Here is a 21,253-nt window from a genome sequence, read left to right on the forward strand (position 1 = left end):
TAACAGAAAGAAGAAAGGGGCATTCTCTTACTCTAACTCCATCCTCCACTTGAATTACACTAGATGGAGCTGACAGTATGTTCTTTAGAAATGAAAAGCCCTGATCTCTCAATCCATAGGCAAAAAGAACTAACCTTTAATGAATTCAAGCTGGTGAAGAGGGTTTTGTTTTTGTTTTGGGATGTTTTTTTTTGCTTTTTGGAGGGGGGTAGGCAGGACAATGGGGTTAAGTGACTTGCCCAAGGTCACATAGCTAGTAAGTGTTAAATTTTTGAGGCTGAATTTGAACTCAGGTCCTCCTGACTACAGGGCCAGTGCTCTATTCCCTTTGCCATCTAGCCACCCCTGATCAAGAGTTTTTTTAAAACAAACACTAAATGCAATATAAACCTGGTTTATAAAATTAATAGATGACAAGATCTCTCCATAATCAAATCTAGACCAGAAAATTTAATGGTGGAGATGCCGTTTTAATAGGAGTATTATGAACAGTTGACTTCAGAATTCAGTCCAGAATCATAATTAACATAACATCGAAACTCATTTGCCAGATTTCGAGTGTGTTTTGGAATAAATCTGCACATCTTCACCCCAAGAAGTTCTGTTGCCTCTTTCTCCATGATGGCACCTGACAAAATGAGAATATTAATCAGAATCAATTAAAACATTTCCTCAGAGTACATAGACTGTATATGTGTTTAGCACTGTGTTAAACAGGGGCTACAAAAAAGGTACAAGATATAGCCCTTATTTTTGCACAACTGAAGCTTACACTCAAGGGAAGGAATGGCTTGGAGTTGGATTGCCCAAGCTCTAAGTTGGATGACTGTATGGTATAACAGTCTTCATGATTAATATGTGGTTTTATTTCTCAAAAAGAAACACCTACATACCACAGAGAATAAATTTTCTAATATTAAACCTTTATGTACTTACAAAACAGTATTAACAAGTGCCCCTTTTTGTGTCCTCCTTCAGTGTTAAACACTAGGTGGCATCCTACTCACCCCTAATTCTGATTCAATCTAAAACTATCCTTTTTCAGTAGCAAAAAAAAATTATATTTTTTGTATTTAATTTTGGCAATAAGAATGGTTAAAAATGTATAATAATGGATAGTGTACAGAGTGTAGTTTCTTAGCAGCAGAGAAATGCTTTTTTTCACAGGTTAATACAGAAGGAAAAAAATGAACTAGAATTAACAGAATTTTAAAGAATAATTTCTATCTTCACATAAAAAATAACCCCTAAACCTGTTCTTATCCAGCTCGCCTTAGCCTTTCTACAGCTCTCTACCTCACCTTGTAGAAGACACCACCTCTGATATACAAATGGCATCTGTTAACTATTTAGACAGATCTGCAGGGACTTCAGGTGAAAACGGACGTCCACTATGGGCTGTTTTGCCAGATAGAGTGCTGTCTCCCATTCTGTGGATACAGGGGGAGGCATCAGAGGCACGCACCTCTGATGTACTTGGTACCTCTTCTACATAAGTAAAACATTTTACATTGCACAGTGGTTATTTCTATTTATGTCTTTATCTGCCTATAAGCCCCTGGAGGACAGAGACTTTTACTCCTCCTTGATTCCCTCTCTAATGCTAGCACAATGCCTTGCACATAGGAAACACTCAATAAATGCTTGTTGATCGAATAACTCTGACAAAGTAATTAGCTGATAGTCTGAAAAAATCATAACTAGTCATCACAAACTCAAAAAGAAATAAGGCTAGGTTTTTTAAATGAGAAAAGAAAAATCCCGAAAGTTATAGAGCAGTAAGCTTAACTTTGTTTTAATATCTTCAGGGATATTCATCAGTCAATTTGAAGTCACCTAGAAGAATTAAAGGTATGGAGAGCAAGTGCCATATCCTTATTAGGTCAATTTGGTTTCAAACTAGGGGTGACAAAAGGAAGAAAAAGATAACTCAAGAAAGCCATCTGATATGGAAATGTTTTACATAACTGTACATGTGTAACCTATATTAGATTACTTATTGTCTCAGGGAGACAAGTAATAATATTGTCTCCCTGAGACAATAAGTAGAGAGAAAGGAGGGGGTATAGAATTTGGAACTCAAAACTTTTAAAAACAGTCAGGGGGTGGCTAGGTGGCGCAGTGAATAGAGCACCAGCCCTGGAGTCAGGAGGACCTGAGTTCAAATCTGGCCTCAGACACTTAACACAAAAACTAGCCATGTGACCTTGGGCAAGTCACTTAACCCCAATTGCCCTCCAAAAAGCAAAAAAAACCCAAAACAATCAGGAATGTTAAAATTGTTTTTACATATCATTGGGAGAAAAATAAAATGTTATTAAAAAAGAAAAACATTTGATTTCATATTATATGACTAAAAAACCAACATAAAGTATTATTCATAAACATACACCATCAAATTTAGACCGGTATAATTCTATTACACAGAAAATTTGCCTTTGTAACAGAAGTACATATAAATCTAGAGAATGTAAGTTCGCCATTTCATGGCTGGCATAACTGGAGTGAGGACAATGAAATTAAGCCTCAGTGGCATTAGATATTACATAAATGGAGATTAAAGTATTTGGTTAAGAATATTATTCCAGAAAGAACAGAATGGGAACCAGTAAATATGGGAAAATGGAAGTGATGATGGCCTATGTCCCCCAGGATATAGGGGGAAAATCAATGAAAAACACATTATATTGAGAAGATTAATAGCCACATAGTTTGTTCAAAGTTCCAGGGCAATGACAAATTTCAGAACACAAATACTAGGAAAATATGTAAGTGTGAATTTTTATAGCACTTCAAAGCTTTATAAAATCTTTCTGAGTTAATTCAATAATTCTTATAGTCTAATAAAAATATTTATTATCATCAGTTTGAATAAGATACTTATGAGAAATAACAAAATGTTTTGAAGAAACAGAAAGGCCTAGAGATGTATAATACCTGTGCAAAGCAGAATCTTTCCTTGTGTTAGATACTTGATGGTTTCTGCTGTTTTTCTGAGACATTCTTCAGAAAGGTAAGGTGGATCAGCGATAACAATGTCAAAACTATGTGGAGTAAGCTTTTCTGGCAAATTTAAAGGATCATTGTAATCATAGTAGATGAACTCCTCTCCATATACAGCAAATCTTTTGTCATATTCCAAGATACACACTGAAAAGTCTTCACCATTTAACTCTCTCAATTTCTGGTAAACACTGGGGGCACTGACACATGCTATCCTAGAAGTGGAGAATGAACAAACTCATGAAAGGTTTCCCAAAGTTAATCAAGGGTGTCAATTATCTATGAAGAATAATAGCTTGGATTTCCATTGAGCATTTTTCCCCCAGAGGAGGCCTTTACTCAAGTCTCCTATTTGAGTGTATGCTTCCATCTGATTAAATAAAAGACAAAAACCAGTGAAACCACCAGCAGCTGCAGTGTAAAAAATACTAACTAATACTTTGTACTAGTTCATATTGAGAGAACATGGTATTAAAAAATCTGCAATACATAATTTTAAGGTCTGAAGATACATATAAACTGGCTAATAACCAACAACTTAAAACATCAGGAACATATTATGAAAAACATCTGCTGTAAATGACACAAAGGCTAAAATGTCTCTATTGTTTTCATGTGGGTCCTTTACTATTTATTGAAAGTAATATACAAAACCCCAAATTGAACAATTCTGCCTTGATTTTTTTTTTTAAATCCTCATGATTTTGAAAAAAGAACTCTGAAAAGACAACCCAACAACTTTCTGGTTTATGAATCAAATGTGCACAAACAACTTGGAACCTTGGGTTTCCTCTAGTTATAAAGTTTTTAAAAATCTGCTATCCAGGAAAGAGCCATTCCTACCTGAACACTTGCTTGTCAACATATTAGATTCTAAAAGTCTGTTTTGCAAATTGATTATTTGGAACTTGAAATGTATCTTTCATAAAACTGTTATAGACATGATTAAGTTCTCAGGCCTGTCCACAAAAATCTCTTCAACCTAATGTACCCAAAGTCTCTAATTACCTATGTCACTCTTGGGGGACAGGGAAAATTCTGAGCAATAACAAAATACAGGATAAACTGGAAACAGGACAGCAGTGATTTCACACACACACACACACACACACACACACACACACACACACACACCTCACTGGATCCTCATAGCAATCTTGTGAAATAGGGAGCTGCTATTATTTACTTTTACACATCAGGAAACTGAGGCTCACAGAGGTTAAGAGGTAACTAGAAATGACAGTGAAGAGGAGAAAGAGTAAAGATAAGCCTGTAGCCTTCTTGATGTATCATAGGATCATAGATTTAGAGCTGAAAGTGACCTCAGAGGCCTTTCAGCTCAACTCCCCCATTCTGGAGAGGAGAAACCTGAGGCACAGGAGGCTAAGTGACTTGCCCAGGGTCTCACAGCTCATGACTATCTGAGATGGGAGCTGATCCCATGCCCTTTCCCCTACCTCCAGAGGCCATCTGCTTGAGTGTTAATCCACTAGAACCTGCCTTGGTTCTCTCTGGGTGCCCTCACTTTATGAACCTGGAGAACTCCAAGTGCTTTCCTGTTCCCCATTTTTTCCACTTAGTATCACCCCCCTTTCTCTATCCTGTGAACCACATACCCCCAATTTCAGAATGAATCATAAATTCCAAACTTTTCTACTCTAATTTCTTATATAAGTATATAACCTTGTTTATGTTTTTCAAGGGTTTTAATGCTAGTAATTACAGTAAAATTATCCCCCCCCCCCAAAAAAAAACCAAAAAGAGGAAGTTACAAAAGTTTTAAATCTTAAAAACTTATAGGAATGAAGTGCTTAGCATTGGTTCTCAGTGAACACACAAAAGGAGTTAAACCTTGGTCTTTCTTAGCTCCCTTAATATCCACTGACCTCACTCTTTTATTTCTTCTCTCTGGAGTCAGTCTGACCTCAAGCCTGTCCTGGTTGGCTGCTGTCCCAAACTTTTAGGCTTCTAGCCTGAGGTATATTCAGGACAAGGCTGCTAGAACTGCCAGACCCTCTTAAAATCTGCTACCTAGACTTAGATGATGGGTGTAGGAACTCTGAGTCTGCCCATGGCTTTCTGACTTCTTTGTTTCTGCCCTGGAAAGCTCAAAGGCTCTGATCTCTGACAAGCACAACATTCATCCTTTGTCTGTTAAGCAATGAAACGGAACTTAATTTCTAAAGTCCCTTCCGGTACTAGAATTCTATGGCTCTGTCCCCCCAGGAATTTCTTCCACAGGTTTTGGACCTTTCTTGCATGGATTCCCCAGTAGCCTCCTTCATCCTCAGTAGCTCTGATCTCAGTCTTGCTCATTTCACCTAAAGCAAATTCACTTGTCAGTTGTCATGGCTCCTTCCCTTCTCCTTTCAGCTAGGCTTATCACTTGTTCCAGGTCAGTATTTGAGCCTAGTTTCCCTCTAGGAGTCACATGGCCTAAACGACAGATCCTATCATTCAGGAAGAGCCTTCCTCCCCTACAGCTGTTTCCTGTACGAGTCAGACTGACCCTCCCATTTCTAAGCCTATCTATCTGCCTTCCCTGGACTTCCCATTAAGTTTTTTGGCTTATTTGCAAGGCTAAAATGATAGAAAGGTACTGATATTTATACTTTTTCCTGGATGGAGTTAAGAGCTTCACTAATTTTATCTGGTTCTCTTTTATTGATTGAATTTCAAGTGCCAGGGACAGGAAGGGAGTTTAGGATACTGTAGCTAAGTTTACAATATAGTAAACAGATAGTTTTCATCAACAATAAAGGGAAATTCTGCAACAACTTCCCATTCTTCATCCCTCCTAATAGAAATACTGACAACTGATGTTGGCATCGGGTGGTCTGTTGTGGGCACCTAACTGTCTTTGAGAAATACCCACTAGATGGGTGTTTGTATATTTGTATATGAGACATATATAGGGTGTCCCAAAAGTCTCAGTGCAGTTTTAAGCTTTAAGAAAGAAAAGAAGGGAAGGGGGGTGTATGGAACATAAAGAAGAAATGGTCCGAGAGCCCCAAAATGCAGGTTTTCTCCCTTCTCTTCCCTCTTTTTTCTTTCTTCTCATTGCTGCCTCCCTAACACTCCCTATCTTCTTGCTAATTCATTCTGGGACCAAATGAGGTTAGCTAAGTAAGGAAAGATAGGAAATCCCCACAAGTACTAGGGAAATAATAATAATTATGATAACAATACCTATTATTTTTATAACACTTTAGGGTTTGTAAAACACTTTGCAAACACTGTGCCATTTTGTCCTTACAATACTTCTGGGAGGTAGGTGCTATTATCTCCATTTTATAGATGAACAAAGTAAAGCAAATAGAGGTTAAAGGATCTGTCCAGGAATACACAGCTACTAAGTGTCTGAAACAGGATTTGAACCCTGACTTCATGGTCAATTCTCTATCCACTGCACCACCTAACTGCCTTTAAGAAATACCCACTGGATGGGTATTTGTATATGAGACATATACAAGGTGTCTCAAAAGTCTCAGTGTAGTTTTAAGCTTTAATAAATTTTTTTTACTATAATAGCTATTAATAATAATTGCTAGTTAATAACAATTTAATAGCCAAATAAGTTATTAAAGCTTAAAGTCAGGCCTGCGAAAATTGGGGGCTGCCTCTAGTTTGCTTCTTTTGTCAAATAAAACAAGTTTAGAATGGCACATATCCATATTTGACTAGCTGCACAAAATAATTTGTAACCTTGGAGATCACTGTAAACAAACTGTATAAAATTAACAATAGTTATTTATTGATTTTCTTATCCCTTTGCTCCTAAACCCTAGTCTGGCTTCCCCTAAAGTTAAGAATGTAGATAGGTATATAGAGAGGGCACAGGACTTCAAGTTCACTTCTTAGAAGCTGGAGAAGTCAAATTTGTTGGAATTCTGGTCTCTACTCTTTTAAATTGAATAGTCTGGTTGGGTCCAAGGAACTTAAGGATTTGTGTAGGAGCTACCACAAACCTCGATGTGATTCGTTTCATGCCTGAACCTAAATAACTGCCTTATACATTATAGATCTGGGGAAAAAAAGATTTAAAAAAAGATAAAACTGCTTCATTAAACTCTATTAGATATTGGGGTTATTGTATAATATTAATTGAGGTAAAAAAATGACTCTAGGAGAAAAATAGATTTTTAAAATTTTCTTGATTTGTAATAGCTGGTACAGAATTAAGTGCTTTAATCACAATCATAAGGTTTCATCAAAGTTTGTAGCCAAGTATAAAAGACTATTCTTTTTGTTTGGACCATAACACAAAAAGACACTACACTCGGTAGTGCTAATTTCAACCCAGTATCTTCAAAAAAAAAATCCAATGGCTCCTATGAATTCTAACAAACATATTATTTAGCTATGAAACTACTATTTTAGTTTAAGAAATATGGCAAATAATTCTTCAGTAAATATTCTCTAAACTCCTTCTAAAGTTTAGATATAGAAGAAAAAAAACCTAAAAACAAAGCATTTTTCACTAAGAAAAATGACTACTGACACTAGATTTAAGAGATAAGAAAAAAAGTGTTCAAAAGTTACCTTCCACCTTTACCAGCAGCTATAATAACTTCAGTAGCTAATCGTAATGCTGTTTCTTCATTGTACCAAAACTGACTCAATTGCTGTGGAAGGGAAATGGGTAGAAATCACTTTTATTGTTTACACATTAAACTTTTCGCCATCTAGAAACAACTTCCCCTTCCAAATGTATAAATATCACAGGAAGGGGCATATTTTTGTAAAACAATAATTCAACCTTGTTATTTTCAGCTGTGTTCAACTCTTCATGATCCCATTTGGAGTTTTCTTGGAAAAGATACTGGAGTGGTTTGCCATTGCCTTCTCCAGTTCATTTTACAGATAACGACTAAAAAGGTCAAGTGTCCTGCCCAGGGTCACACATCCAGAAGTGCTGGAGGCCAGATTTGAACTCAAGAAGATGAGTCTTCCAGATTCCAGGCCTGGCACTCTATCCACAGCACTACCTGACTGCCCCAATGCAACCCAGTAGATGGATACTAAATACTGACTTCATCAATCTACATTTTCTTAGCATTAAGTTAAATAAAAAAGTCTTTTACACTGGCCCTCCATATATGTTTCTCTTCAAAGTTTCTCTAACATACACTAGCTCTTTAGGTCCTCAAATAACTCAGCTGGACCACACTGGGGTGGTATTGAAAAACATCATAAATGCAGTTATGATACATCACACTTTTTTTTTTCTAGCTAGTCAGTGAAACATACACAATCCTACAACCCCCAAAAAGCTCCTCAAATTTTCCTCTTCAGATAAATAGCTTCTTTGTTGGTAGCTGAAGAAACACACATTTGTATCCACATACATTAATTTGCTTATGTTTACATATTATAGACAGCAAACTAATGAGCATCTAGGGTACAGCTGTGTGTCTGGGTCTTACTTTCTTTTTCTACAACTGGGATAAGGAGAATAGTAAGCCAGACTGCCAAGTGTGTATGTATGCATTCAGAACTAGTGAGACTTGCTTGGAATGGTATGTGGTAATGATATTTGTGACTGAGATCTCTAAATAGATGACAGTAAATTGGAGGACAAGTGGAGAGTTTTGCCAGCTCTGGGATGAATTAGAAGTAATTATTCAGGGAATAGTTACTCAAATCTATTATTAAAAGGTAGGAAGGACAGATTCTAGGGGTAATATAAGGTTTCTATCTACACAGGCAGTGTTTCTGGCCTTCCTGGATCCTCCAATGCCTGGCACAGTAGTATGCATATAAATAAGTGCCTAATAAGTATTGGTTGAACTCCAGATAGAGATTCATAGGTTCAGAGAGTATTAGCACAAGAAGATCATTTAAGCCAGACCCTATGACTCACAGATGAGGAAATGAGACACAGATATCCTCAAATTCAGGTGCAGATTGACATATCTACCTAGGTCTAGATATATTCTGCACATAACCAATGCAGGAATTTGTTTTGCTTGTCTATATTAATTTGTTACCAGAATTGTTTTTTCTTTTTTTCAGTGGAGGCTGGGGTAGGAAGGAGATGACAGATTCTTGTTGAAAAAAATTTTAATTTAAAAATAAAAATGACTTTCATGAGGTTAAGGTCCAAATTAGAAAGTTGTACTTGTCTGTGAGAAGACACAATAACCCCACTCCTAAGTGAACCTCTGGCATTTAAAAGCAGCTCAACTGTGAAAAGTTGGGGAAGTCTCAAGAAGGATGTAGTATCTTATATGCTAGAGACATACAACATTGGGATGAAATAAACCGCTAATGAAATCAAGAAAAGAAATTCCCAGAATCTCCTTGACAGAGTGCCCAGGGAGAGCTATCATTTTCCTAGGCCTCTAAAGCAGCACATTACTGGGTCACAAGCCATCCTACTAGAATCACAGGTTCATAGATCAAGAGCAGAGGGCACCATAAAGGCCCTCTGCTCCAAAACTCTCATTTAACAGAGGTGTGGAGAAGCACAGTGCCTGGGACATAGTAGGTGCTAAGTAAATCCTTGTGGACTTGACTTAAATGACTTGCTTGATGCCATCCAGGTGAGAAAGCATAGGGCTATGACTTAAATCTAAGGTCCAATGCTCTCTCCATTTCATTACACTCCCTCTGAGAGTAAACAGGCCAGCTAAGGAAACCCATCTACTACCTAGGAGGTTTATGTCAGCAGAAGCCCTTCATATGAAAAAATCCTTCATCTAAAGACTGCAGAGGATATTCAGGAATACATGTATGATGTTGTACATCTTTACGTTAGTCTGATTTGGCAGAAGCTAATCAATTCTTTACTGGAATTAATGATAATTATTTTCTTTATAAGGTGAAGCAGTCAATGGGGGTGGGGTGGGGGTGGGTTTTCTAGTCTAGCCAAGTCTCACCAACAAGTAAAAACTGATTGCTGGAGTGAAAATGATGGGGAATTCTGGAGGGAAGTGAGCACTCCTTCCTAGAGTTTTCGATGGAGTAAAAAGGAAAGTTGTCTAAACTGACATACACCTTAGATTTGGGGAGAACAGATGTCAAAGAGCTTAGAGAAAGGATAGGTACAATCCCATGGGTTAAAATTCCACAAAGGAAATCAGCTAAAGGGGGATGGAAAATGTACAGAATTAAAGTTAATCAAATATGAGAGAATAATTTTTATAAGGAAGAAAAACAGGATATTCTTTTATGCATGCTCAGAGAACCAATCAACTTAGATTTTTTCTGCCATTTAAAAAAGTAAATGTTTATTGATATCTTTTTTTCCCCATTTCCTCCTGTAGCCCTTCTTTTCCTCTCTCCTAGAGAGTCATCTCATGACTTTTTTTTTTCAAAAAAGGAAAAATTCAGGAAAACTGATTAATATATTGAAACACTATGACAATATATACAATATGAATCTCTTCCACCTCTGAAAAGTAGTGGGGGAAGTATCTTCTTATATTTCTGTCTTGACCTTTATAATTTTATAACATTCAGTTTCAATTTTTTTGTAGTGGTAGTTCTTTCTATTTACTTCCTTGTAGTCATCATGTTGTTTTCCTGGCTCTGCTTACTTTACTATGCATCAGTTCATGTAAATCTTTCCATATTTCTCTGTAGTCATCACATTTGTCATTTCATATAGCCTATTATAAATTCATATACTATAGATTGTTTAGCCATCCCCCAAATGACAAACATCTATATTTTGTCTCCATTTCTTTATTATAAAAATTTTCTTATAAATATGTCGTGTAAATTAGGCCTTTTTTTTTGTCTTTTTGGAGGGGGGAAGGCAGGGCAATTGGGGTTGACTTGCCCAAGGTCACACAGCTAGTAAGTGTTAAATGTCTGAGGTTGGATTTGAACTCAGGTCCTCCTGACTCCAGGGCCTGTGCTCTATTCATTGAGCCACCTAGCTGCCCCAGACTTTTTTTTTTAATCCATGACCTCCTTGGACTTAGTAGAAGAACCGTTAAGTCAAAGGATATGGATAGTTTAGCCACTTTCTCTGCATAGTTTCACATTTCCTTCCAAAATTGTTGTATTAATTTGTAGCTCCACCAACAATCCATTAAGGTGCCTATTTTTCCACAAATTCTCCAATGTTGACGATTACCATCTTTAACATAAAGATAAGAATAGGGCATCGAGGTGGCTGAGAAACTGAAGGAAGTTCTGTGGTTTGGTGAGGTTCCTGAGCAGAAAACCTGATGAAACTGTGACAGGTTGTGCAACTGGACAAACACAGAAATCAGCTAGCAAAAGGGAGAGAGAAAAAGCAAGAAGAGCTGGGAGGAAAAGGAGGAAAATGTAAAGAATGTGAAAAGAGGGAGGAAAGCAAAGGGATAAAAAACAACTGGACTTAATTCTTATAGAAAAAAAGAAGAGAAAGAAACAGACAAGCAGGGTAGCTTTGAAAGTTGTTTGCTGAATTTATTATATACTTATATTTGTAATATATTTATTATTATGTCATATATACTATATGACATAATATACAATGTTTATTATGCAATTATATTTATTATATAATTCAAAGGAAAAGTAAGTTTTAGATTCTAGAGATTCAAAGTTTCATGTATAATCCTCTTCTTTTTACATTCTACTTTGTATATGAAAATGATCATTTTGTTTTGTGTTTAAGTTCAGAATTAAAAAAAAAACTACTTAATTCTTAGTTTGCTTTCAAAATCAGTTAACCACAACATTCCAATAGATTACCTCAAGTGCTACTGGGCTTGGATTTGAGCAAGTTAAAAAATTTCTTAAACATGATAGTTTTCAATAGCAGTAGAAGATCAGAAAAGAAATGTTTAAGACACAAGGGAAGCTACAGCTGGGAGGAAACCAAACTATAAGTATAAATTTTAATAAAAATTAAAAGCTGTTGCATTATATTAGCATCATAGCTATTCAGGGTACTACTGCTCACAGTTATAAGAAGCAGATCAGTCCTAGAGATGCCCTGAGGCATACCTTAGTGTGTGTTAGCTACACATAAAGTATCAAAGACTTCCTGAATCAAAACCTAGCATTCACTCTGCTAAGTTGTGAAAGGGGACTAAAGGAGGGAATGGACTCTGCTACCCAAAAACAGAAATAAAAAAGATCAGAAAAAAAGGAAAAATCTATTTGCTCCAGGCAGTGTCATAAATAAAGCAGATTTGTGTGGCTTCAGCACAACCCTCTAAAGTAGATTTTATGAAAGACCTACTATATAAAGGCTCCCTGCAGTCCGGGATCATAAAATCTAGTGATGGGGATAGTATACACATTCAAAACTATAGTGTATGATAAGTGCAGGAGAGAGGTGAAAATAAAGTACCATGTGAGTGCTGGAGAAGAACATTATCACTAAATAAGGATATAGATTTGGGTGTCATTACTGTAGAGGTAATAGTTGAATTCATGGGAGTGAAGGGAATTTCGAATGGGGAACTTTTTCTAGGTCAAAAGGCAGTGCTGCTATAGAAAATGAGGCGGTCTAGGAAGGAAGAAGAGCTGGGTCCTGGTTTCAAGTTTCATCTCTAATACATACTGACAGTGTGACTCTGGGCAAGTCACTTAACCCAGGCAACTCCCTATGACTAGAAGTTGCCTGACAGGTGCTGATCTCTCTATCTGGAGGGAGTTTCCTCACTTGAAGCTCCTGGTACCAACAAAATCAATAATCTGGTACCCCTTCCCAAAAAGAGAAGAAAAGACTCAGATTAACCAGAGATTATAAATGGAAAAAAACCCCAAATCTGGAGATTCTTGGGAGGGAAAGTAGGTAAAAATATCACTTAATTTGCCTATAAAAAATGTCTAAATGTAAAGCACATATCCCTGCTAAACCTGGGGAAATTCACAGGCAGTAAACAGAAGCCTGAATTGTTTCTCAACAATTCACAGTGAAATAAAATCCATGTTTCAATTCTATGTGAGGAACTTATTTTGACAATTCTCCCACCTCTTCAAAACCTTCAATAGGAAAAAGTAAAAACAGACAGGAAATCATTAAAGTAGGATATATTCATAATCTCTAAATTTAATGCAATCAATTTCTTTTTAAAAATCTTTTACTTATTTATTTTTAGTTTTCAACATTCATTTACAGAAGATTTTGAGTTACAAATTTTCTCCCCATCTTGACCCTAGCCCCCACCCAAAGATAGCGAGCCTACTAAATACTCCTCCCAATCTTCTCTCTCTTATATCCTCCCCCATTTCCCCCTTAACTTTCTAGTAGGGCAAGATGAATTTCTATACCCCAGTGCCTGTATACCTTATTTCCCAGTAATGCAACCAATTTCTAAAGCCCATGTTGGTCTATCATAGAAGGAGTTATTAAAATGGCTTCTTTCTTTCCCTCCTTCCTTCCTTTCATAATAACTCACAGCCACCCTGTGAAATATCTTATATAAATATCACCCTCATTTTACGGATAAGGAAAATTGCCATGGGTCTCACAGCCAGTAAGTGGCAGAGCTGGGATTTAAATTCACATTTGCTGTTAAGCACAAGTCAATTAATAAATCAACCAATAGTCATTTATTAAGCACCTGATATGTGCCAGTCACTGCACTAAGTGTCGGGGATATAAAAAGAGGCAAAAGATAGTCCCTGTCTTCAAGGAGTTTACAATCTAATAGAGGAGATAAGAATCAAATAAACATATACTAAGATCCAAACAAATATATATATATATATATGTGTGTGTGTGTGTACACTAAAATAGCTATATACAGGATAATTAGGAAATAATTAAAAGAGGGAAAGCACTGAAATTACAAGGGATTAGGGAAGACTTCCTGCAGAAAGTGAAATTTTAGTTGGGACTTGAAGGAAGCCAGGGAAGTCAGTAGTTGGAGCAGAGAAAGGAGAGTGTTCCAGGCATGGGGGACAGCCAGAGAAAATACCCAGAGCCAAGAGATGGAGTGTCTATGGAACAGCCAGAAGTCCACTGGATCAAAAAAGACATCTTGGGGAGCAATGTTTAAGAAGACTGGAAAGGCAGGCAGGGGCTAGGTTATGAAGGGCTTTGAATGCCAAACAGAGCATTTTGTATTTGCTCCTGGACATAACAGGGAGACACTAAAATTTACAGAGTAGGGGTAATGACATGTTTAGATCTTTGTTTTGGGAAAATCACTTTAGCTGCTGAATGAAGAATGGAATGGAATGAGGTGAGACTTGAGGCAAGCAGTCTATTTCAGTAATTAATTACTCAGTTACTCAAATAACTAAAATACAAGGCAAAACAAGGTAGAATATGAAAACTGCATAACAGAGACACAAAGTATTATGGGAATCCAGAGAAGGGAAGTTTTTGAGAGGGTAGAATTGGGGATGTGGGGGGGCCAGGTAGCACAGAGAGTAAAAGCACCGGCTCCAGTGTTGGGATGACCTGGGGATCAAATCCGGGCTCAGATACTTAGCACCACACCCAGAAATAACTGGCCGTGTAACCTTGAGCAAGTTACTTAACCCCGATTGCTTTAAAAAAAAAGAAAAGAATTGGGGATGTCAGGGTAGAAAGGTCAAGAAAAGCTTTAAGGAGAGTCAAAGAACAGATAGGAACTAGATTGTTGTTACTATTTTTCAGTTGTGTCTGATTCTTTGTGACCTGATTTTGGGGTTTTCTTGGCAGAAATGCTGGAGTGGCTTGCCACTTCCTTCTCCAGTCCCTTTTACAGATGAGAAACTGGAGGCAAATAGGGTTAAGTGTCTTGGCCAAAGTTACACAGCAAGTAAGTGTCTAAAACCAGATTTGAATCCAGGAAGATAAGTCTGCCTTACTCTAGGCCTGGCACTCTTATCTACTGTACCACCTAGTTGTTTCCAAGGGCTAGCTAATTATAAGCTGTTTTAAACTATATGCTAATTTTTTGTGTTAGTCTTCTCTTTCCAACTAGGTGGTAAACACCCAGAGGGCAGGGATTAATGATGGCCTATAATTAATTTGTACAGGCCCATTCAGTGTCTTGCAACAAGTTGGGCACATCAAATGTTGGGCCCTCAATAAATAATTATTGGCTGACTTTTTTTCTTCCTTTAAAGAAAGATGTATGAGTCTAAAATGGATTTACTTACCCAATTTTCTTCTATTACCCCAATGTTATATTTATTATCTTCATGAGGGTCAGTCTTTCGCTGCTGCTGTTCATCATAAAATTCCTGCAGAGCTGCTAGGGTATGTGAAGAAAGCTGAGGGATGTCATCATCATCAGAGTCACCCATTTCTTAAACCAATAATAAAGCATACAAGATGGATGAAAAATGTATTGTCTCCTATAAAATGAACAAGTACATTCATTCTTTTGTTGGGTTACGCGGTTTAGCCTAGAAGTATAATTAAAAATTACACTGGTTAGATATGTTTCTGTGCATACCAACCTTCAACAAGACTACATATTTAGAACTGAAAAGTATCTTAGTCACCAAGTCCAACTCTGTCATTTTACAAATGAGGAACTAAGGCCCAAAGAAGCTAATCACCTTGCCGAAGGTCATACAGGTAAGTGGCAGGGCCAGGATTTAAACCCCAATCAAGACACTTTTCATCTGTACCACCCTGATGCTTCCTATGGAAGAAATGGGTAAAGACTTTACAAGTATCCTCCTCCACCTTCCTCCTATTTGCCTAACCTTAACCAGCATTTTAAAATTTATGCTTAAATAGCATAAATATACACTGTTGATAACTATTAAGAGACCTCTGGACGATTGCAATAACTTCCTCATTGGTCTTCATTCCTCTAGTCGCTTCCCTTTCCGATCCATTCTCCAGAGCTGGCAAATCTTTATTCCTAAAGCACTGACCTGACCATGTCAAACCTCTGCTAAATGAGGATGGATTGTTATAAATTGATCATGATTAATTCAAATAACTTATAGCAGTTCTCTTATGGAAGGTCAGTAATTTCTTTGCATGCTTTACATTTTATAACAGAGAACTAAAGGGACCATTTCCTCCTGTTTCTTTCAGGACTTTGCTCCAGAAATAATCTTTACCTTTCTTGTGTATTTTCAATTTTTCTTCACCATCAGCCCTTTCCCAACTCCCTCAAACATGGCCAACCCTGTCCCCTCAATGCCTTTTATTTATCTTTTTCCTTCATCTAGCTATCATCTAATATTTCTCCTCTCCACTGCTAAAGTTTGAAAAAAGTTCAATGGGATCCACTTTCTCACCATCGATTCAGTCTCTTGAAATCTCACTTCAGATCCTGACTTTCAATTGAAAATTCTCGCTCCAAGGTCAACAATGAACTCCAAGTGAATAACTACAGTAAAGAGTATCCCTTTATTTTAATATATGTGCATGCCAGAGTGTTTGTGAGAGACAAAGATGAGGAAGTGGACAGCAAAGTGATTTGAAGAACTGCTGAAATAATTAGGATTCTCTTTCAGATTTTGGGATTGGTACTTAAAGACTTTTAAAAGGGGGAAGAAATTCCAGATCTCTCTCCTCACAATTTCTAACATAAAAGCAGAAGGTATTCTAGGTCAAATTGAGTCTTACACATCACTAAAAGCACCATGATACACTATTTTTTTTTCAGAATTTTTATTACAGCAATTTATTTTTTCTTGCTCCCCTCCTCCCCCCCATCCCTCTCAGTTACAATGGTGTTTGAAGAGGCTGGATAAGTTTAGGTAGAGCCCCAAAGACATAAAAAAACCTAATTTAGGTGAAGTCAAACTGAAATGGACAATATGATTGGATTAAAAAAGGAACTAAGAAGATGTCTCTGTTGAACTGGAAACTGTTATTTGGTAAATTCTATACTATATAGTAACAACTATGTAGTAGTAACAACTCCTCATTAAGAGTAGAAAGACATCTATCTTACCAGCACTAAACATAATCTCTTTTCATAATCATTGTTTTTTCCTAATATTTCCTAACATTAGTGACCCATAGTGTTACTAATAGTAGTCACATAAATATTTGCTCCACTTTTGGCATTATTTATTAAATGCCTACTGTGTGCTAGGTGCTAGGGATACAAAGATGAAAAATGAAAGTCCCAGACCTCAAGGGGCTTACATTCTTATTGGGAAGATAATATGTATATACATATGTAAGTATATACAAAAAAATACAAGGTATTTGGTGGTGGAAAAGGCACCCCACAGTTGGGGAAGGATCAGAAAAGGCTTCATGTAAAAGGCAGCATTTGAGCTGAGCTTTGAATGAAACTTGGGATTCTAAAGGGCAGAGGAAGGGTAGTTCAAGTAGAGGTGATAGCAAAGATGAAGGCATTAGAATGTTGCATGTTGGGGGCAGCTAGGTATAGAAGTGAATAGCGCACTGGCCCTGGAGTCAGGATGACTTGAGTTCAAATTCAGCCTCAGACACCTGACACTTAATTAGATGTGTGATCCTTGGGTAAGTCACTTAACCCCAATTACCTTGCCTTCCCCCTTCCAAAAGGAAAAAAAAAAAGAATATTTCATGTGAGAGACCTCAAAGTCAGTCTGGCTAGATCACTGAGGATTGAGCATAATCAAGGCAAACAGGGTGATTTACATGACTATCCCAAGGTGAATGCATTATGTACCATCTACCGTGGAGGACAAGAAACCAGATGGCTCTTCATAGGAGAAATACCAAAAAGAGGTCTCTAGAAGATGTCTAAAAGGCCAGAGAATGGGCCTGGAGTCAGGGAACTGCTTCTTAGAGGGAGAGACTAGAAGGGTGGCAAGAAAATGAACTAGTGACTGAGGGGCTGTCCTTCAGGGGCAAAAGCCAGGAGGGTGTCCAGAAAACGGACTGGCAGACTGTCCAACCATCTATTTCCTAATGGACTAGAGAACAGCTGTCTATATAATCTTTGTCTAAAAGAGGGGGCAAAACCTCTTTCTGTATTCCCATTAGGACAGTCAAGGCTGGAAAATGAAATTGAACAGATTTTGTATAGCGTGGAATTGGGATTCAAGATATGTGTATTTTTCCAAGTTAAAAAGCTAATTCAATTTCTAATCCTTTCAATTTTGTATTCCCACTCAGGTATTTATTGTATTGTTTGGTTATTAAGAAGCATGTAACTGATGAACAGAAAGCCAATTCTTTCTCACTACTTCTCAGTAGTGTAGGAAAGTCTTTATTAATTGGCCTGTTCAGTCTTGATCCTCCTGAGTCTCCAAAGACCATGGATTTTGTGGTATTCATTTTATTTAACTTAATTTGGTTTAAAGCAATAAAATACTTAGTGATTGCTGGCTCCCAGAAACCTGATTTCTCAGTTCAAGGGCATTTGTGGCCTATTGTATTTCCTTTTCTTTGTCTCCAGGTTCCTAAACTGAATCTCTGCAGCAGCCATACCATTTTGATTGTATTTTATGAGTGGTTATTTCTTCTTTTTTCTTCACGGAACCAAAAATATGTTTTCAAAGAATCATAATCTCCCCACAAATTTCATTAATGGGCATGGGTAATGGGTCCTGAATCCTTCCATATGTTTCATCAAATTTAGAAACATATAGTGTGATACAGAATTTTAAAAGGAATCAATGGATTAGATGACCTAGAGATCCTGACAAATTCTAGTAATCTCCAAGGGGATGGTCAAATCATTTCATTTGCCTTACTTGTAGGCAGGTAAGAATACAGATGTCAACAGAGATCAACATGTCTAGAATGGAAGTCCTTAAGTCTTCCCTCATCATTCCCCACCTGTATTAACTGCTTTACAAATATTATCTTTTTTGATCATCATTTCCTACCAGGTTGCTCTCCTAAACACTATCATTAACTCCAAAAACTCATCTTTCTATAAGATGGCATCGATTGTGAAACTTATACCTCCTCACTATCACCTGCTCCCTCCCTCTGACTAGGTGGAAGGTGGGCAGTAAGAGCTCCTCTCAGATCCTCCATTTAAGTAAGGGGTCCATGGCAGCCCTATCCTACCCTGCCCCTTCAGCTTCTTTTTATGTGTTGTCTGAATTAATTAAATTGTGAGCTAGGTGGCAGTGTGGATAGAGAGCCTGGCCTAGTGTCAGGAAGTCTCATCTTCCTGAGTTCAAATCTGGCCTCAGACACTTACTAGCTGAGCAAGTCGGTTAACCCTGTTTGCCTCAGCTTCCTCATCTGTAAAATGAGTTGGAGAAGGAAATGGCAAACCACTACAGTAGCTTTGCCAAGAAAGCACTGAAAGGACAGGGGCTGTCTTTTGTTTTACTTTGTAGCCCTATGACTTAGCACAGTCCCTCGTACAAAGTATGCAGCTGCCACCTGGTTTCTATCATGTGTATCACAGTTGTGTTTGCCTTGTCTTCCCCCTCCCCCCAAAAAAACTCCATGAGGGAAAAACATCTATCTTCTATCTCCCCTAGAACGAAGTATAGTACAGAGGGAGGTCACAGGATCCAGAGCAGGAAGAGGAAATAGGCTTTAAAAAGTAAAGGGACTTTATTGTGAACAGGGGTTTTGTGAAATCATCTTTTTAAAAAAATTGTTATTCTGACCTTAAAGAGCAAAAAAAGAAAACATTTCCAGACAACACAAAAAGAGGGTTCTATGCAAATCTCCATTTCGTGCCATTTTTTAAAAAGAATATGGGAAATTCTACAAGTTACTTTCCATTTGTCTGTGCTTCCTGTCCTGTGCATTTTAAAAAAATGTTTCAATGGCCATTTTTTTGCATTACCATTGCTAACCTCCTTGAATCCTAGCCAAAAGAAAAAAAAAAAAACTAACCTTGTAATAAATAAGCATAGTCAAGCAAGATGAACACAGTATTAGGGGCGGCCAGGTGGCTCAGCGAGTAAGAGTACCGGCTCCAGTGTTGGGACGACCTGGAGATCGAATCCCGGGCTCAGACACTCAGCACCACACCCAGAAATAACTGGCCGTGTAACCTTGAGCAAGTTACTTAACCCCGATTGCTTAAAAATACAAAAAAAAAAAAAAAAGATAAACACAGTATTCATGTCCAAAACTGCATGTTTCTTAACCCAGATTGTCCAATCACTTCAAAAATGTTTGACCTATTATTTTAAAATTGTATATGGCATTTTTTTAAATGAAAAAATACAATATTCATAGGCTACATGTAAGTGGAGACGTGGATTGGGAGCCTGGATCTCTAAGTTCAAAATCCAGCTTTGCTACTATATCACTCACTGTTAGAACTGAACCTGTATCTTCACCTGTAAACTTAAGTCAACTTATTAAGCTCCCACTGTATGCCAAGTCAAGCTGACATGTATTTATTAAGTACCTACATTGTGCCAGGCACTGCGGTAAGTGTAGAGATACAAAGAATGTTAAACACCAAAACCAAAACCCGTCCTTCCGTCAGTTGAGGTCTAAATGGGAGGCAGTATGCAAATAACTGTGCAAACACGGTTAAACTGGAGATAATCGCGGGGGCAGGGAACTAGCATTAAGGGGTATCTGGTAACACTTCCTTAATCCGTGTCCAAAGCGCCTTCCATCCCTAAATTCCATCCCTAAAATAAAGGGTCAGCGCCCATATTCGCACCCAGGTTCTCGCCTCTAGCTCCCGCCCCTTAACAACCCTACTAAGGCCTCCCTAGTGAGACCAAGGCACGTGCTTCCTCGTGGGAGGGGGAGGTGGAAGCGCGCAGGCGCGGCACAGGGGGCCCTGCTGCCGGGCGGAAGGCCGCGCCGCGCTGCCTTGGAGGGCGGCTAAAAACCCAGAAAATTCTTCTCCCAGCCCGGCTGGTCCAAGGATAGAACGCCAGTAGACACAGGAGGGCAAGGGGAGATCCGCGCCCTCCGCCCTTCTGGACCAGGTCGGGCTGGCGCAGGCCTGGCCGTCGCCGCCCGTGCTTCCACCCCTCACCCCTCCAGTCTCCCGCTCTAAGGGCTCCTTCTCCTTCCCCCCTCCCATCCGCGCTCTCACTCCCCCGCCCGACACGCGGGTCCGCGCGCCCTGCCTGGCACTCACCAACCAAGCGCGCCGCCGACCGTTCTTCGGAACGAAGAGCCTGGGAAGTGCGGGCGCAGAGGTCTCGCGCTCGGGGCCGGCCTTCACGCGTGCGCAGTTTGGCACAAAGGCTGCTGGTTGCAGGACTTTTCCGCTGAGCGCTTCGTTGGCGCTTCTTCCCGTCTCCCTGGAGCGTGGTGCTTTTCATCAATACCAACCACGTCCTCCTCGATCCTGGGACACCGGCCACTTGGCTGTTCCAAGAACAAGATTCTCCCTGCCTCGGCTCTGGACACTCTCTCGTCCCCGGTGCCTGGAATGCTGTCTCTCCTCCGCTCACACTACTGACTATCCCGGGCTTCCTTTAAGTCTCAAATAAAATGTCATCTTCTCCA

General features: G+C 38.5%; 1 protein-coding gene across 5 annotated transcripts; it reads right to left on the minus strand.

Moving 5' to 3' along the window:
• Positions 1 to 449: 449 nt before the first annotated feature.
• Positions 450 to 21,032, minus strand: EEF1AKMT1 (EEF1A lysine methyltransferase 1). 5 transcript variants are annotated; one of them, XM_069080366.1, is made up of 6 exons: positions 20,880 to 20,965; positions 19,664 to 19,851; positions 15,049 to 15,197; positions 7,546 to 7,628; positions 2,938 to 3,218; positions 450 to 628 (listed from the first exon to the last, which is right to left on the minus strand). In XM_069080366.1, the coding sequence occupies exons 3-6, from the start codon at positions 15,193 to 15,195 to the stop codon at positions 483 to 485; spliced, it is 657 nt and encodes a 218-aa protein (XP_068936467.1). In that variant the 5' UTR covers positions 15,196 to 15,197; positions 19,664 to 19,851; positions 20,880 to 20,965; the 3' UTR covers positions 450 to 482. The 5 variants fall into 5 exon arrangements, with proteins under 5 accessions (XP_068936467.1, XP_068936466.1, XP_068936463.1 ...); XM_069080365.1 differs by having other exon boundaries at positions 15,049 to 15,246; positions 20,880 to 20,963; XM_069080362.1 differs by lacking the exon at positions 19,664 to 19,851 and having other exon boundaries at positions 20,880 to 21,032.
• Between the last annotated feature and the right edge of the window lie 221 nt (positions 21,033 to 21,253).

Source organism: Petaurus breviceps, unplaced genomic scaffold (assembly GCF_028583685.1).
Source record: "Petaurus breviceps papuanus isolate PSGF00001 unplaced genomic scaffold, PetGlider_PUasm1.0 91133, whole genome shotgun sequence".
NCBI classification, from domain to species: domain Eukaryota; kingdom Metazoa; phylum Chordata; class Mammalia; order Diprotodontia; family Petauridae; genus Petaurus; species Petaurus breviceps.

Coding starts and splice junctions, on each gene's coding strand:
- EEF1AKMT1 (XM_069080362.1), bottom strand. CDS start 15,195: ATGGGTGACTCTGATGATGATGACATCCCTCAGCTTTCTTCACATACC. Junction 3,219..7,545: donor GCTGCTGGTAAAGGTGGAAG/GTAACTTTTGAA, acceptor CTCCACTTCTAG/GATAGCATGTGTCAGTGCCC. Junction 629..2,937: donor AAAGATTCTGCTTTGCACAG/GTATTATACATC, acceptor TCATTTTGTCAG/GTGCCATCATGGAGAAAGAG.